Below are 17,492 nucleotides of genomic sequence, written 5' to 3'. Positions count from 1 at the left end.
GTACACTAATAATTTTTTTTCAAAGATAAAAAGAACATATAAAATGTATTGCTTCTGTTATTCAGTTACTTTGATGTAGTGTGGCTTCCTAGGTCTTCCAGTTTGTTACCCATGCAGCTACCTTCACCCCCAGCCTGCCAGAACATTGTGTTTCCATGAACAGATGAAGTGCTTACACATTCATAGACTGAGACGCCAAGAATTCAGTTGGGTTCTCTCATTGCTCCAAGCAGATTTCTGCCCTCTCAGCCATGACATCTCAGGCTGGGCCCTGAATACTGATGGCAAGCCTTTTATTATTAATCAGGGATCGGTACGAATTAATTTAAGAACATGAGGGAAATGAGAGCTTAAAATTAGAATCAAACTTAACGTCCTAAATAAAATAAATGGTATTGCTTCATGACTTTTAAAGGTCTAACAAATAAAACAACAACTTAAGCCTTGATGATGGGCCAAAAGTATGAAATGTCAGAAATAAAATTGCTTGTAAAATACTTTTAACCCTTTTATTTAAAAAGAAAGACATTCCCCTGCTATAATAAGTTGGGTGACAATTACAGCTTTGAAAGGACATCCAGTTCTTTGTGTCTATCTATTTGATATTTGAGCTTGAGAGATTTCATTACTGATTGCCTAGGATTCTTTGGGGTGGTATATGACTTTATTTAAAATGTTCATCCAGCAAGTTCAACCCAATTTCATTCTTGTCCTTAGATGACTAAAAATTACATTTATTATACTTAAAGTTTGCTATAAGCACATAAAGAAATTTAATTATAGTCATAAAATGATAAGTCATAGTCATAGAAATTTAATTTATAGTCATAAATGATATGCAAGCATTTCTCTATATTGAAATAAACAGTCATATATTGCTGGAAATACATATATATATGTATATTTGGGTCTATAACTATCATGGCACATAAACATAGATGTAAAATGCTTTTAAATAAAATCATATTTTATAATGAAGTTAACTTATTATGGATAAGTATAGTTTCTATACTATTTAAGTTGTAATTACTAATATATTAAGGCATATATTTCTAATTTGAGAAAATTGCATGGTATTTCTAGGTGACATAGTAATTAGGACATTGTATTTCCTGTAACAGAAGAAAGTTTTTGTAGATACATTTTTCTATACCATTTTCCAAGTTTATTGATTCTTTCAAATGCTTTGAAGGAGGTTACCTTTCTCTTCATTCCTTTCCCTTCTTGCTTTGTTTTAAATTTGTGGCTCATATCACAATATAACCTACATGCTTTTGCCTTAGAAACTTCTGAAATATCTGGTAAAACTGAGAATATTAACCTAACAAAAGGTTTAAGAAGCACAGTCCATACACTGAGGCTAAATTTATGCTTTTATATAAGATTTAAGAAAGGAACAAAATGTATCTTTTTAAATAGCTCTCTGCATTTGAGTCTGTGTTATTTTGGTTGTACATTTGATTTACACAGTAATTTGAAGGAACTTGTTCATTCGCACTAATAATTGAGAAATGTGTTCTGAACTGTCACATTAGTCTCATTTGCATTAATGCTGGCAGCACCATTTCAAAATCTAGCCTCACTGTACATCAGAAACTCAGTTTTAATACAAAATTAGAAAAATAGTTTAAATCTTAAGAGCTTTTTGGCAACTTTTTATTTCTTTTTATTGTAAAATATACGTAACATAAAATTTACCATCTTAACCATTTTTAAGTGCGCAGCTCCATGGCACTAAATATGTTTGCATTGTTGTGCAATTACCACCACCATCCATCTCCAGAACTTTTTCATCTTCCCCAGCTGGCACTCTGTCCTCATTAAACACTAACTCCGCATTCCCTCCCTGATCTTCCCCCTCCCCTCCCCGCAACCACCATTCTACTTTCTATCTCTGGGAATTTGACTACTTTAGATATCTCATGTAAATGGAATCATATATATTTGTCCTTTACGACTGGCTCATTTTACTTAGCATAATGTCTTCAGGTTCATCCATGTTCTCGCATGTGTCAGAATTTCCTTCCTCTTATATATATTCATATAGTATTGCATTGTATGTGTATACCACATTGTGTTTATCTAAGCATCTGTCTTTGGACACTTGAGTTGCTTTCATATTTTGGCTGTTATGAATAATGTTGCTGTGAATGTGGGTGTACAGATTTTTGTTTCATTTTTTCCCAAAACTTTACTATGAAAAATTTTAAACGTACAGCAAGGTTGAAAGAATTTTACAGTGAACATCTATATCCCTACCACCTAGATTCTACCACTAATATTTTACTATGCTTTCTTTATCAGTATCTATCCATCTTTGTACCCATCAATCAATCTATCTCATTTTTAATGCATTTCAGAGTATTTTGCTTCCATCTAAATACTTCAGCATCATTTAATTAATTAGAATACAGTGTTAGTTTGATTTTTAGGATAGTGTTTACATACAGTGAAATGCACAAGTCTTAACTGTGCATTCTGTTTAATTTTGATAAATGTGTATACCTGTGTCACTGAAGCTCCTGTCAAGATATAGAACATTACTCACTCCCAGAAAGTTCCCTCCTGCCCCTTCGCAGCTGGTTTTTTCTTCTAATTCCACAAAGGTAACCACTGTTCTAACACTTTTTCTACCATAGATTGATTTTATGTGTTCCAGAACTTTATATAAAAGGAATCATAATACTTTTTGTGTAAGTTTTCTTCCATTTAGTGTAATGTTTTTGAGATTCATCCATTTTGTTGTGTAAATCAGTTCTTCCTTTTTTTTTTTTTATATTTCCGAATAATATTTCCTCAAAACAATATATTGTTACTTATCCATTGTCTTGTGATGGACACCTGGGCTGTTTTCATGGCAACTTATTATTGCTGTTATTACGTATTTTATACAGGATAAAGTAATATCTCCTTTACTTATTTCGTCACTCTTAAGTCACTGCCAGTATGGCATAGTAACTCCTTATGGAAAAAAAAATTTTTTTAAGCAAATTTAAAATCCTTCTCAATTTCGTGATAACTCAGCAACACCATTTCTCTTTACCTTAGATCTAGCCCATGAAAGAGATCAAGTAGTTGCTCATTTTAAATATGTATCACATATATTGATTTGTGGTGTTCTTCTTAGTGCTGGTAAATAAGTTGTTCTACAGGGAGCCACTAGCTTCCATGCTGGGTACATGTGGAAACCTTAAACAGCCTCTCGGTCCTAGTCCTGTATGCAAGTTTTTGAAACAACATCGTGTGTCAATTAATTATTGAGAAGGAGGTGTACGTACAAGGCATTGTGTAGTTCCTGGTGCTTGCAGGTGAGGGAATTGTCACTGTAGCCAGCTGCTACAGCAGCAGCAAAAGGTAGAAGGTAAGGAGAGGATGGAGGAGACAGAGACATGGAAGGTTATTGGTAGCCGAGGTCAGTCTCTACCATTGTCCATTGAAACAGTTCTTTTGCAGACAGAAATTCCAGTCGATTTGTTTACAGTATTTCCTTTGCACAGAATGGCAAGATGATAACTCTTACCAATGTAAACATACCAACTTGGCCAGGTTTTTGTCTTTGTATGGTGTATTGTGTCTGTTCTCAAAATACTATAAGAACTTCCAGACTCATTTTATAATGCATTCTCTTTTCATTTAATATGTGTTATCAGGAGAAAATCTATTTTTAAAAAAATTCTACAGTTTATAAGGACAAGTAACTAAGGATATTGAAGAAGCATTTAACATATTAAGACCAGCTCTGTATTTTCCAGAAGGTATGAAAGTAATACCACTTAATAGGTTAGCTGCCACCCTGCACTTTCCAAGCACTTAGGAGTCATTCATCTGTCTGAGGTAGGACAGCATCTGCACCCATGCCTAACAGATGAGAACTCTTTCTTTTTTACCCCCTGTGTGTTACTGTATTTGAATTCCAGAATTTATCCAGAGCTCTCCAGATAGTGTGTGTGTGTCTTCTTGTGGCCACAGATTCCTTTTAATAATGACCTTTCCCTCTAATCTCCAAAATACTTGTAGGATATTTTTTTAGGAGAGTTGTTAAAACTAGAAACAAAGATTGTCACCTTTTGTGGTAGCAGTATAAATGCATGTAGCTTGAAAATGTATAGGAGATTATATCATTTATAAAAGATACAGCAATTATTTAAAAAATACATAAACTACATTATGAATTTGGATAGTCTTTAAGCAACTATAGCTTTAATGTGCTTCTAATTCATGGTTTTTCTTTTGGAGGAGAGATTATAGATCCTGTATCTAAAATAATTTAATAATTGCATTGTATTGGTCCAGATATGTTTGTGGTTAACAAAGAGAAGGAAAAGAAACTACAGGTGTTTACTTCCTGATTTTGTCCTGAATGGTTATGAGGTTGGCATCTCTGCAAATTACTGTTATGTTATTACTTGAATTAATAATCTTAAATTAGAGCATGTTTATGGGAACTTTATAGTTTTAAGTAAAGACTGCATTCAGACTCCTGGTTGTGCTGGTCTTTGTCCTTTTAAGTATAGAATATTTTGAAAGCAAAACTTCCAAAACCTGATTTATTTTGTCTTTGTTTATTTACAAGTAAGTTTTTAATCTTGCACTTGTTTTGAGCTTCTTAATACTGCATAAAAATATTAATCATTTGGTGGTCTTAATGTAGATCTCTTCTGCACTTCCACAGAAAGTCATTGTCAGGGAATTCATTCTAATTCAAGGTTAATTAGTGTACCATTAAAATAATGTGTTACAAAAATTAATTACATCACAGGTCAAAAAACGTATTAAAAAGCATAGTGTAAATGTCTGAGAGCACATCATCCTCTTAAAACATTGCTATACTAGTGCTACCTTTCTGGAAAATATATCTAAAGTGAAAATCACTACTGAGGTCCAGTCATAGGTGTTTCCCCTAAAGTAAATTTTTGGCACCACATATGGGAAATTTAAAATATATCTCCCATTAACAGTAAAATGTGTTGCTTGTCTGCTTTCTCATCGCAACAGCTGAAGATTTATATTTTAGCATTAGTCGATATAACCCTATTGGGTTAAAAGTAATGAGAAATCAGGAGATTGGTTGAGAAGTAGAAATTATCTGTACACTTTGAGGAAAAAGTACTAGTTATATTAATATTATGTTTTCTTACTTAACTACTAGATCTTTTGGTAGGTGCTCTGTGTAAGTATATCACACATCGGTTTAACTATGCAGTAATTCTTGTTAATAGTTTAACTTCATATCCATAAAATGTACACTTAAAATTAGAATGAAGATAGAGACTTTGAAATTCTATCTGATTCTTTTAATGTAAAAGCTATGAAACAGTTAACTAGAACTATAAAGTACTTTATACATTGGTATTTTCCCCCAAGATTCTTATTAGAATATCTGATTGTCCATATTAAGGGTTTTGGAATTCATGCCTTAGTAACTGCAGGTCAATACACATTAAGAGCTACAGACATTTTGACATAGGAGACTCTTTACTCAATACATTTTTTACTTGGTTTTTAGAACTGTCTTCATTAAACAAAATTCTTGGCGGGCTCTGAACAAAATAGTTTACTATAACAAATTGTGAATATTTTGCTCCCACATTTAAAAATTTTCTTCTTTCCTGCCTCTTTGGATTTTGTGTAAGCCTATAGGAAAATATATTCACAGGTAAATAAAAATAAATTGAGTAAATGAAAGAAAAAAGAGAAGGATAATTTGTAGGAAGAAGTTGGCTTTGTTTTGTTTGTTTGTTTCAAGAAAAGACCTGGTTTAATTAGTCGAACTACTAGGTGCTTGAACAGAGTCTGAAAGATAAAGAGTAAAAAGTGGGTTTAGAAAAGCCTTCTTGAAAGGTGCTTTTTACTTTTAAAACCAGCTTTGTCCCAACTTATATCTTCTTAAATCTTTTCTAAAATGACATAGAGATTTCAACTTAATGTAGAAAAACATTCCATTCTTTAAAAACGACAACATCACTACCACCCTCAAAGAGTCATGTTAAACTATGCATCACTCATTTCTTCAGAAAAGCCATTAGGTTCTAGAAGGTTTTTTTTATTCTTTAAACCAAATGTGCCTCTTTAATTAACTAAATCAAGATTTTCTGACTATCTGTTGATAGTGACTGTGAGTCTTAGGTAGACAATGATTAAAACTAATGTTTCATATTTAGTTCTTTGTCTCCTAACAGTTTATCATCTATTCTGTTTACAAGTGCAAAATTTGAAGATAGGTATTAGCAGACTTTATTAGATACTTTTGAGATATTTCTGTATCAGATGTTTTTTTAGATATTTCAGAGCGTAAATTTGGGATATTAATGGGCAATGCTTAGTTTCAAACTGAATTTTCTTGCCTTTTAAGAAATATATGTGAGTAAATTTATATATACAGATAATTTCTACCTACATTTAAGTACTCATATTTTATCCACAAGGTTTCTTTCACCAGAAGAAGTAACCATAATAATTTAAGAAAACTATTTTTTACATGTATATAAAGTACTTTAAAATTAACAAGGCATTATCTTGTAGCTCGTTCATTCAACAAATACTACTAGCGTTATTGTTTTAGTAGTATCCTTTTCTTCACTCCGTAGGTGAGGAAATGGATCAGGATGAAGTAAGCCATTGGGCTAGTGCATAATGGATTCCAAAGTAAAACTCAGGATTTCTAATTGATTTAGAAAAGTCTACCTTCTTTCCATAGAGCATTTTATATCAACCATGCTTAGGATAATCAGCCTACAGTTTTACATATTACTTTGTCTTTCTTATGACTTTATATCTTTTAGTACATACCTATCCATAATTACTTGAATGGTCTAAATGCTCCATTCAAAAGACACAGGGTGACAAAATGGATAAAAAACAAGACCCATCTATATGCTGCCTACAGAAGCTCACTTCTGAGCTAAGGACACGTACAGACTGAAAGTAAAAAGATGGGAAAACATTTATCATTCAAATGGAAGCAAAAACAAGCTGTGATAGCAATACTTCTATCAGACAAAATAGACTTCAAAACAAAGACTAAGGGATCATAGATGGGCATTACATAATGATAAAGAGATCAATCTAGCAAGAAGATATAAGAATTGTAAATATCTGTGCACCCAACATTGAAGCACCTCAATACATAAAGCAAATATTAATGGACATGAATAAGAGAAATTTATGGTAATACAGTAAAAGTAGGAAATTTAACACCCCACTTACATCAATGGATAGCTTTAGGCAGAAAATCAAAAAGAAGCAGTATCTTTGAATGACATTTTATACCAGATGGCTATAATAGATATATATATATGGAACATTCCATTCAAAACCAACAGAATTAAGTGCACATGGAACATTCTCCAGAATAGATTCCATGTTAAGCCTCAAAATAAGTCTCAACTAATTTAAGAACATTTTTCTGATTACAATAGTTTGAAACTAGACATCCGTTACAAGAAAAAAAAACTGGAAAAAACACAAACACGTGGAGTCTAAACAACATAATACTAAACATCCAAAGTGTCAATGAAGTCAAAGAAGAAATAAAAAAATACATGGAGACAAATGAAAATGAAAACACAAAGGTCCAAAATATTTTGGATGCAGCAAAAGCAGCTCTAAGAAGGACATATATAGCAAAATCCCTGCCTCAAGAAACAAGAAAAAGCTCAACTAAACAATCTAACCATACACCTAAGAGAACTAGAACAAGAAGAGCAAACTAAGCCCAAGGTGAATAGAAGAAAGGAAATAATAAAGAGCAGAGCAGAAAGAAATGATCTGATGACCTAAAGAATTAAAAAAAGAAAAGAAAAGAAATGCAATGAAACCAGGAGGAGGTTCTTTGCAAGGACAAATAAAATTGATAAACCCTTAGCTAGACTCCTTAAGATAAATAAATAAATAAACCCAAATAAATGAGGTGAGAAATAAAAGTAACAATTGACACCACAGGAAATACAAAGGATTTAAGAGACTGCTACAAAAAATTATTTGCCAACAAATTGGCCAACCTAGAGAAAGTAGATAAATTCCTATAAACATACACCCTTCCAAAATTAAATCAGGAAGAAATAGAAAATCTGAAACTCTAGTAACAAAGTTGAATTGGTTATCAGAAAACTATGAAGAAAATAAAGTGCAGGATCACATAGGTCCACAGGTGAATTCTATCAAACATTTAAAGAAAAGTTAGTTCCTATTGTCCTTAAACTATTCCAAAAAATAGAAGAGGAAGGAAAACTTTAAAATACATTCTACAAGGCCAGTGTTATCCTGACACCAAAGTTAGACAGAGATACCACCAAAAAAGAAAACTATAGGTCAATACTTGTGATAATTACAAATGCAAAAATTCTCAACAAAATATTAGCAAACCACGTTCACTGTACATTAAAAAGATCATTCACCACAATCAAGTGGGATTTATTTTGAGGATGCAAAGATGGTTCACAAATTAATCAACATCATCAAACTGAAGGATGAAAATCATACAGTCATCTCAATAGATGCAGAAAAAGCATTTGACAAAATTTAACATCTCTTCATGACAAACTGAACAAAGTGGGTTTAGGGGGAAAATAACTCAACATAATAAAAAGTATATATGAAAAACTGACATATAGCATCATATTCAATGGTGAAAAGCAGTTTTTCCTCTAAGATCATGAACAAGACAAGGATATCCATAGTACTGGAAGTCCTAGCCATAATAATCAAACAAGAAAAAGAAATAAAAGGTATCCATATTGGTAAGGAAGAAGTTAAACTGTCACTGTTTGCAGATGAGATGATACTACACATAGAAAACCCTAAAGGCTCCACCAAAAAATCATTTGAACTGATAAATGAATTCAGTGAGTTTGTAAGGTACAAAATTAATACCCAGAAATCAGTATAGTATTTCTATATACCAATAACAAAATAACAGAAAGAGAAATTAAGAAATAATTTCATTTACAGTTGCACCAAAAATAATAAAATACTTAGGAATAAACTTAGCTAAGGAGGTGGAAGACTCAAGAAATTGAAGACAACACAAACAAATGGAAAGATATCTCCTGCTCATGGATTGGAAGAATCAGCATTGTTAAAATGTTCATACAGTTCAAAGCAATCTACAGATTGAGTGCAATCCCAATCAAAATACCAATAGTATTATTCACAGAATGAGAACAAAGAATCATAAAATTTGGATGGACCCACAAAAGAGCCCAAATAACCAAAGCAATTGTGAGAAAGAAAAAGTGCAGGTATCATAATTTTAGATTTCAAGATACACTACGTAGCTGTAGTATTGACAACAGTATGGTATTGGTACAAAATGGACACATAGATCAATGGAACAGAGAACCCAAATATAAACCCATGCTCATCTGGTCAGTTAATCTATGACAAAAATATCCAATAGAGAAAAGATAATCTCTTCAGTAAATGGTGCTGAGCAAAGTAGACAGCTACATATAAAAGAATGAAACTGTACCATTTTCTCACACCATCCACAAAATTAAGCTAAAAATTGATTAAAGACTTAAATGTGAGATCTAAAATCATAAAAACCTAAAAGAGAACACAAGCAGTAATTACACAGACATCGACTGTAGCAACATTTTTCTAGATAAGTCTCCTAAGGCAAGAGAAACAAAAGCAAAGATAAACTATTGGTACTATAGCAAAATAAGAAACTATGCATAGCAGAGCAAAACAAAAAGGCAACCTACTGTACAGGAAAAGATATTTACAAGTGATATATCCAATGAGGGGTTAATATCCAAAATATATAAAGAACTCATATGCCTGAACACCAAAAAACTAACCCAATTAAAAAGTGGGCAGAGGACCTAAATAAACATTTTTCCAAAGACATATAGATGGCCAATAGACACATAAAAAGATGGTCAGCATCAATAATCATCAGGAAAATTAAAATTAAAACTGCAATGAGATATCACCTCATGTGTCAGAATGGCTAAAATTAAAAAAAAAAAAAAAAGCACGAGTAAAAATAAGTGTTGTTGATGTGGAGGAAGAGGAACCCTCCTGCATTGTTGGTAGAATATAAATTGGTGCAGCTACTGTGGAAAACAGTATGGAGGCTCAAAGAATTAAAAACAGAAATACTATATTATCCAGTCATTTCCCTCCTGGGTATTTACTCAAAGAAAATGAAAACACTAATTGGAAGATATATGCACCCCTATGTTTATTGCAGATTTACGTACAATAGCCAAGATATGGAAGCAGCCTAAGTGTCCATTGATAGATGAATGGATAAGGAAGGTGTAGTATATCTATATGTGTTACACACACTCACACACACACACACACACACACACACACACACACACCACGTATTATGCTCTTGTAAAAAAAGATGAGATCTTGCCATTTGGCAAGACAATATGGATGGACCTAGAGGGTATTATGCTAAGTGAAATAGATCAGACTAATAAAGACAAATACTATATGATTGCACTCATGTGAAATCTAAAACAAATGAATAAACAAAAAGCAGATTCAGACCTATAAATAAAGAGAACAAACTGATGGCTGCCAGAAGGAAGGGGGATGAGGTTATGGGAAAAATGGGTGAAGAGGAGTGGGAAATACAGGCTTTTAGTTATGGAATAAATAAATCACAGGAATAAAAGGCACAGCATAGGGAATATAGTCAGTGATATTGTAATAGCATTGCATGACAGATGGTTGGTAGCTCGGCTTGTGGGGAGCACAGCATAACATATAGAGAAGTTGAATCACTATGTTGTACACCTGAAACTAATGTAACATTGTGTGTCAAGTATACTCAAATAAGATAAAATTTTTAAAAACACAATTCTCAACCAAAATAAAAGTAAGTTTTACTGGCCTCATAAGTGAATTAAAAAATTCATTTATCTCGGAGCACCTGGGTGGCTCAGTCGGCTAGGCGTCCGACTTCGGCTCAGGTTATGATCTCATGGTTCATGGGTTCGAGCCCCGCTTCAGGCTCTGTACTAACAGCTAGCTCAGAGCCTGGAGCCTCCCCTGTTCATGCTCGCTCGCTCTCTCTCACTCTCTCTCTCTCAGAAATAAATAAAAAACATTAAAAAATTCATTTATCTCAATTTTTGTGTTTTTAGGGCAGAACTCTACTCCATTGGGCATGTGATCGAGGACATAAAGAACTAGTCACAGTCTTGCTACAATATAGAGCTGATATTAATTGCCAGGTAAGAGTGATGATAAGAGAGCTTTTTAAAAAAATTGAGGTAAAATCCGCACAACATAAAATTCACTGTTTTAAACACTTAAGAGTGTACAACTTACTGGCATTCATACACTTAACAGTGTTGTGTGACCATCGCTACTTTCTTGTTTCACATTTTCATCACCCCAAAAGGAAACCTTGTACTTAGTAAGCAGTCACTTCCTGTTTCCCCCTCATCACAGACCTTACCAACAACTAATCTTTCTGTTTCAATGGATTTGCCTATTCTGGATATTTCATATAAATGGAATCATAAAATATATAGCCTTTGTGTCTGGCTTCTTTCACTTAGCATATTTTCAAGGTTTATCCATGTAGCATGTAACAGTACTTCATTTTTTAGGGCTAAATATTATACCATCGTATGGATAATACCACATTTTATACCACATTTTGTTTATCATTTCATCAGTTAATGAATAGTTGGGTTATTTCCATTTTTTGGCAATTATGAATAATTGATATGAACAATTCATGCATGTGTTTTTGTTTGAATGCTTGTTTTCAGTTATTTTGATTCTGTACCTAAGAGTGGAATTTCAGAGTTGTATGGTAACCTGATGTTTTTGAGGAACCTCTACAAACTGCAAATTGTTTTCTACAGGAATTGCACCATTTTCCATTCCCACCAGCAATGCATGAGGGTTCTAATTTCTCCACTGATTTGCAATACTTGTTATGTTCTTTTTTAATAGCCATCCTAGTGGAGGTGGAGTGATACCTTATCGTGCTTGATTTTGATTTGTATTTCCTTAATAACTAATGATGTTGATATCTTTCCATGTGCTTGTTAACAATTTCTGTATTTCCTTTGGAGAAATGTCTGTTCAAACTTTTCACCGTTTTAAAAATTGAATTGCTTGTCTTTTTGTTAAGAGTTTTTTTAATATATTCTGGATAGCAGACCACTATCAGATACATGATTTGCAGATACCTTCTCCCTTTCTGTGGGTTATCTGTTCACATTTTTGATAGTGTCATTTGGTGCACAGGTTTTTAATCTTGTTTTAGTTCAGTTTATCTATTTTTTCTTTTGTTGGCTGTGCTTTTGGTGTCATACTTAGGAAACCATTGCCAAGTTAAGACTTATCCTTCTGTTTTCTTTCTTTTTTGTTTTTATTGTTTTAAATGTACATAACATAAAATTTACCATTTTAACCATTTTTAAGTGTTAAAAATGGCATTAAGTACATCCACATTGTTCAACCATCAGCACCATCCATCTCCAGAATCTTCTTCCCCAGCTGAAATTCTGAATTCATAACTGACTCCCCATTCCCCCAGCTCCTGGCAACTACCATTCTACTCTCTACCTTCATTAATTTGACTATTCTAAGTAACTTCTGTAAGTGGAATTATATAATATTTGTCCTTTTGTGACTGACTTATTTCACTTAATATTTTCAAGGATCATCCATGTTGGTAGCATGTGTAAAACCTCCTTTCTTTTTAAAACTAAATAATATGTCATTATACATATATATCCATATCTTTATCCGAATATTCATCTATAGACACTTGAGTTGCTTTACTCTTTCAACTATTGTGATTAATTCTGCTATGAACATAGGTAGCAAATTTGAGTCCTTCCCTTCATATCTCTTGAGTATATACCCAGAACTGGATTTGTTGGGTCATAAGGTAATTTTTTATTGAATATTTTGAGGAACCACCATACCATTTTACACAGTGGCTGCACCATTATATGTTCCTATCAGCCATGCACAAGTGTTCCAGTTTCTTCATATCCTTACCAACACTTGTTATTTTTTGTATTTTTCATAATAGGCATTGTATTGACTGAGAAGTGGTGTCTCATTGTGGTTTTGATATGCATTTCCCTAAAGACTGGTGATGTTGAACATCTTTTCATGTGATTATTGGCCATTTGTATATCACTTTGTTTATGTTCTTTGCCCATTTTTAAATTGAGTTGGTTGCATTTTTATTGTTAAGCTATAAAAATTCTTTATATATTCTGGATGTCAGTCCCTTGTCAGATAAATGATTTGCAAATATTTTCTCCCATTCTGTGAATTGTCTTTCACTCTTTTGATAGGGTCCTTTGATGCACAACAGTTTTATTTTTTTTTATTTTATTTTTTTTTTTTACAAATAGTTTATTGTCAAATTAGTTTCCACATAACACTCAGTGCTCATCCCCACAAGTGCCCTCCTCCATGCCCATCCCTCCTCCCCCCCACATCCATCAGTCCTCAGTTTTTGTCAGCATTCAAGAGTCTCTCATGGTTTGCCTCTCTCCTTTTCCCCCACCATTTCCGCCCTTCTTCTCCCCCTTGGTCCTCAATTAAGTTCCTCCTAATCCTCCTATACGTGCACACATATGATATTTGTCCTTCTCTGCCTGACTTATTTCGCTCAGCATAACACCCTCAAGGTCCATCCATGTTGCTACACGTGGCCAGATTTCATTGTTTCTCATTGCCATGTAGTATTCCATGGTATAGATAAACCACATCTTCTTGATCCATTCATCTGTTGATGGACACTTAGGCTCTTTCCATGTTTTAGCTGTTGTGGAGAGATGCACAACAGTTTTAAATTTGATGAAGGCCAACTTTCTCTTTTATTGCCTGTGCTTTTGGTATCATATCCAAGAAAGCATTGCCAATTTTAAAGCTTTTTCCCTATGATTTCTTCAAGAGTTATATAATTTCAGCTCATACATTTAAGTCTTTGACCCATTTTGAGTTAGTTTCTGTGTATGACATAAAATAGGGGTCCAATTCCATTTTGCATGTGAATAGTCAAGTTTTCTCAGTACCATTTGTTGAAATGTCTTTTCCCCAGAGGATAGTCTTGGAACCCTTGTCAAAAGTCATTTGATCATATCTCTAAGGGTTTAGGCTTTCTGTTCTGTTCTGTTAGTCTATATTTCTGTTTTTATGCCATTACCATAGTGGTTTGGTTACTGTAGCTTTGTAGTAAAATTTGAAATCAGAAAGTGGGACACCTCCAACTTTCTTTTTTTCTTTTTAAGTTTATTTATTTAGAAAGAGGGTACATGTGCCCACATGTGAGCAAGGGAGGGGCAGGCAGAAAGATAGAATCCCAAGCAGACTTCACGCTAACAGTGTGCAACCTTATACCATGAACTGAACCATGAGATCATGACCTGAGCCAAAATCAAGTTGGATGCTTAACTGACTGAGCCACCCAGACACCCCTTGGTTTGTGTTTTTTTTTTTTTTTTTAACATTTATTTATTTTTGAGAGACAGAGAGACAGAGTGTGAGTAGGGGAGGGGCAGAGAGAGAAGGAGACACAGAATCTGAAGCAGGCTCCAGGCTCTGAGCTGTCAGCACAGAGCCTGATGCGGGACTCAAACTCACGAACCGTGAGATCATGACCTGAGCTGAAGTCAGCCGCTTAACCGACTGAGCCACCCAGGCGCCCCTTGTTTTTCTTTCTCAAGACTGTTTGACTATTCTGGGTTGCTTGATAGGATGACTTTTTTTTTTCTGCAAGAAAATGTCATTGGGATTTTCATAGGGATTGCATGGAATCTGTAGATCACTTTGGGGAGTATTGGCATCTTAATGTTTAAGTCTTCCAATCTGTGAGATGTTTTTCCGTCTATTGGTGTCTCAAAATTCTTTAGGCAGCATTTTGTGGCTTTCAGTATATATTTTTTTCACCTCCTTGATAAAGTTTATTCCTAAATATTGTTTCTTTTTTGATGCTATTGTAAATGAAACTGTTTCCTAAATTTCCTTTTTGGATTGTTCATTGTCAGTGTTCAGAAACACAGTTGAGTTTTGTATGTTCATTTTGTATCCTGCAGTTGTGCTGAATTCGTTTTTTAGTTCTTACAGCTTTTTGTAGAATCTTTAGGGTTTTTTACATATAAGATCATGTTGTCTATGAATAGAGATAATTTTACTTCTTCTTTTACAATTTAGATTTCTTTTCTTTTCTTTTCTTTTCTTTTCTTTTCTTTTCTTTTCTTTTCTTTTCTTTAAGTAACCTCTACTCCCAACGTGGGGCTCAAACTCACGACCCCAAAATCAAGGGTCTCGTGTTATAACAACCGAGTCAGCCAGGCACCTCAAGATTCCTTTTATTTTCCTTGCTTAATCGATCTGACCAGACCTTCAGTACTCTGTCGATAGAAGTAATAGAAGTGGATATCCTTGTTTTGTTCTAGGTGTTTGCTTTTTAATTTGGTGTGTTAGATATAATATGCTTTTCTTTATGAAATATTTGTTGCCATATGTATCCATTCTGGTCTGACTCCCTAGGCCTCATGTACTCCTCCTGGCTCTTTTCATTAAGTCTGAAATTTTTAGTTCTAACCACACTCTCTATTTCATCTAAATCTCTTACTTGACCTAAAAGAAATCTTTAGTTTCTCTGCTAATCTACATTCTTCCACTTCAGTTCATTTTATCCATTCTCATGCTGTTATTCTCATCCTCATCTCCATTCCCTGTTTTTCCACTGTTATAGCCACCTGGAAAAAGCCTAAATCTGATTAATCCAATTACCTGCCTTTTGCACATGTACACCTAGTCTCTGGGCAAAGCTAGAAAAAAAATTATACAACCCTGATACTCTCATAAATCATGGTATCCATCCTTAATTTTGCCTGAAAAGTCTTATGGTCCTTTTCATTCTCAGATTATCTCTCATTTCACAGAGAATAGAAGAAATCAGCAACTCAGACCTCAGCCAGTAGCTCCAAAAACATAGAACTCTTCTTAGCTGTCCTTCACACACTTCACACACTTCTTAGCTGTTCACTTCACCTTACACTGAACCTGCTGTCTCTCAACGACAGCCACTACCCCTCCCCATAATTGGTACCGTCATCCAACCAGTTTTCCAGGAATCATCCTTGATTCTTCTCAGTTTTCACACCCATTCAGAACCTTTAGGTTCTGCCTTCTAAGTATATCTCCAAATCTACCCACTTCTCTATTTCAACACTTCCCATACACTAGTTCAGGGTTCTTAAATTATTTCAGCAGCTCTGAACTATGTTTCTCCTTCTACTCTTAATATCCTTTAGTATTTTTTCAACTCTTCATCTGGATAGTCTTTCTAAAATGCTAATTTGCAGATGTTGCCTTGTTTACTTTTGTTTTTCTAAGATGAAAGCTAAATTTAATATGCTCTGTAAAGCCCTTCATGATCTTACATCTTTCTTTCTCAGCACGCTACTTCTTATGACCCTCCCTGGTAGGCTAAGCTCCACCTTTGAAGGACTTGACATACTGCTTATCTCTTGGCTTTTTTATATGCTATTTTCTTTCTTCTTCATTCTCCTTCCTAGGCCTCAGCTTAAACATGACTTCCTCCAGGAAGCCTTCCTTCAGTCTAACCAGTTAGAGACCCCCCCCCCCCAATACTTTGTAGCTTCTTTTTAAAAAAACTTACCTGTTTATTTTTGAAATAGAGACAGAGACAGAGCACAAGCTGGGGAGGGGCAGAGAGAGAGAGAGGGAGCACAGGCTCCAGGCTCTGAGCTGTCAGCACAGAGCCCGACATGGGGCTTGAACTCAGAAACCACGAGATCATGACCTGAGCCAAAGTCAGACACTTAATTGACTAAGCCACCCAGGCACCCCTATAGCTCCCTGTTTTTAAGCTCATCAAAAAGTTATCACAGTGTAATCACATTGTATTATAATTGGCTGATTACATGTCTATATTTTCAACACTATGTATCATATACAGGTACTGCAATTTGGTTGTATCAGTAGTGCCTCAAACAATATCTGACATATAGTAGATTCTCAATAATTATTGAATAAAGTAATACTGGCTTATAAAGAAAATGTTAGAAAAATAGAACATGGGTACCAGGAAGGACCTGAGCATTTACCAGAGCTTTTTGGGTATCCTTGTTTTTTATCAGAAGAAATAACCTCTTTCCCCATTAGATATGTGTACATTCTTCTTGGACCAGTTCCCTAGCTTTGAGTTATAGGTCAGATCATAGCTTTGTGCCATAATCTTCCCTTGAAATATATATATGTCATTAATTTTTTTTCGTTTAGTAGGTAGTATAGTATGTATGTAAAAAAATACCTGGGCACCTGGGTGGCTCGGTTGGTTGAGCATCTGACTCTTGATTTGGCTCAGGTCTTGATCTCATGGTTTGTGGAATTGAGCACCATATTGGGCTCTGTGCTGCCAACGCAGATCCTGCTTGGGATTCTCTCTCTCCTCTCTCTGCCCTTCCCCCACTCACTCATGCTGTCTCTCTTTCTCTCTCAAAATAAATAAATAA

The 17,492-nt window shown here is 34.3% G+C and overlaps 1 protein-coding gene across 1 annotated transcript in view; it reads left to right on the top strand.

Annotated features, from left to right (window-relative positions):
* The window catches only part of ACBD6 (acyl-CoA binding domain containing 6), a 191,112-nt gene that overhangs the window by 95,221 nt on the left and 78,399 nt on the right, over nucleotides 1-17,492 (top strand). The window contains exon 6 of the mRNA XM_039249307.1: nucleotides 11,109-11,198. Within this exon, the coding sequence (XP_039105238.1) occupies nucleotides 11,109-11,198 (90 nt within the window). The remainder of the gene's footprint in view (nucleotides 1-11,108; nucleotides 11,199-17,492) is intronic.

Source organism: Hyaena hyaena, unplaced genomic scaffold, assembly GCF_003009895.1.
Source record: "Hyaena hyaena isolate Hyena2069 unplaced genomic scaffold, ASM300989v1 scaffold_337, whole genome shotgun sequence".
Classification (NCBI taxonomy): domain Eukaryota; kingdom Metazoa; phylum Chordata; class Mammalia; order Carnivora; family Hyaenidae; genus Hyaena; species Hyaena hyaena.
This window is presented reverse-complemented; position numbering and strand designations above follow the sequence as displayed.